Here is a 1,724-nt window from a genome sequence, read left to right on the forward strand (position 1 = left end):
CTTAGACGACCTAACGTTTCTAATCGATTGAATTGGCGAATATTCTCTAGCGTTACTTTCCGCACGAATGTGCCACTACCCTCAACTCGTAACCCATCGATTCGTAGAATTTGTGGGCGGTCAAACGGTGTTCTGTGCTCGTTACTTCGTATCGCAGACAACGGTTTTCATTGAACCAAGCTTCTAGTACTTCAATCAGTTTCCGACCGACCCCTGATCCTCGTGCGCCGCCTGGCATCGATGTGCCTTATTCAGCAGTACTGTAATCGTTGGTTCTATCGACGCGTCTAGTTTCGTCCAGGAACATTTCGATGCAGCATTTCGGTGATCGTAGAAGCCAATGCCTCAAACGAAATTGGTTTGATTAGTACCTGGCAATGTTCAGGTAATTCATCGCTGATTTCCGGGAGGTTTGCATCCCCGGTCAGAACAATCGCCGGGATCTCTGATTTCGTCACCGCGCGAATGCGAAGGATAGCTGCAATGCCGTTTTCACCGGACAGGCGATAGCCTGTCAGAATTGAATCCGGGATGTAACCGTCAGCAACGCAGGTAAATGCCTCATCCGCAGTGGTGGCCTCAATCACATTAAGACCGTGCTGTATTAGAATCGCTTTCGTCGAAAATGCAATGAGTCGATCATCCTCGACATAAAGCAAGTTTCTTGAATGAGGCGGTCGTAACGCCCCGATAACAGTCGGCGGAATACGCAACTTCGTCTCGGATAACGTGCCAGCAGGCAAGTCAAATGCGAATGAGGAACCTTTTCCCAGCTGAGTTGTCGCGTGGATCGGATGCCCTAACAGTTCGCAAATGGATTTGAAATTCACGTTCCCGGAAGGCTAGTTCGATAAAAATCAACCGGCGTTTGATGAATGCATCAGCTTCCCAACCATCGTCGAATTGCTTAGTCAACCAGGCCTCACAGACTTTGTTCATGTCGTACGTGCCGGAAATTATCTGCGGCCTGCCTGTACTCGGTTGTGCGAGCCCAGTGCTTTGGAGACAGTTCCGTAAGGCCAAGCTCCATGGTCAGGCGGTCATGTAGACCCGTCCAACCAGCCTTTGCTCTTTCGTCGACTTTCTTATCCCAGTCGTAGTACGGGAAAAGCTGCTCATCGATGATTCGATACGCTTGGACGAGCAACGCTCGCTCACGTTCACCAACCTCATTGACCATCGCTCGTTTATCGTACCTGCGAGCAAAAATATCGGTGAGCATTCTCGGCGACCTTTTTCTTGTTTGTCAGAGCCAACAATTTTCGCACTAATTACTGACTTTGCCACCCCGTAGAACCAAGGAAGTCTTTGAGTGCGCCGGGAGACCGGCAAGGAGTAAGCGGTGCAAGTCCGCAGCGATGAAGGTTTAGCGAACCACATTGGCCCCGAGCCGTGCGCAGGCATCCGCGAGGATGTCGGCGAAGCGTCGGTAGGGGAACACATAGGCCAGCCATTGAGCCGCGATAGTTTCCTTATCCTGGGAGCGACGCTGTTCAAAGGTCATTGTCAACTTGTGGTCAGGCGGAAAAACTAGTCCCACTCGTAGTGCAAATGTAGTGCAAATAGGCGCTGAGAAATTGCGTCAAAGTAGTCGCTCGGTCGCATTCTGATGACTATTAGAGCCCAGTTTTCCACTTTGCGCGGTGCACCAAGCCGAACTTACAGACAAGTTGACAATGCCGTCACGGAGGTTTCAAAAATTGCGAGTTTGGCCCTAAAAGAAA

The 1,724-nt window shown here is 50.4% G+C and overlaps 1 protein-coding gene across 1 annotated transcript in view; it reads left to right on the forward strand.

The window, feature by feature from the left end:
* Positions 1 to 1,609: 1,609 nt before the first annotated feature.
* The window catches only part of CHC_T00002905001 (hypothetical protein), a 3,129-nt gene continuing 3,014 nt past the window's right edge, over positions 1,610 to 1,724 (forward strand). The window contains exon 1 of the mRNA XM_005714232.1: positions 1,610 to 1,724. This exon is cut by the window's right edge and continues 1,039 nt beyond it. Coding sequence (XP_005714289.1) covers positions 1,610 to 1,724 — 115 coding nt within the window.

The sequence above is a fragment of the Chondrus crispus genome, genomic scaffold (assembly GCF_000350225.1).
Source record: "Chondrus crispus Stackhouse genomic scaffold, scaffold_160, whole genome shotgun sequence".
Classification (NCBI taxonomy): Eukaryota; Rhodophyta; class Florideophyceae; order Gigartinales; family Gigartinaceae; genus Chondrus; species Chondrus crispus.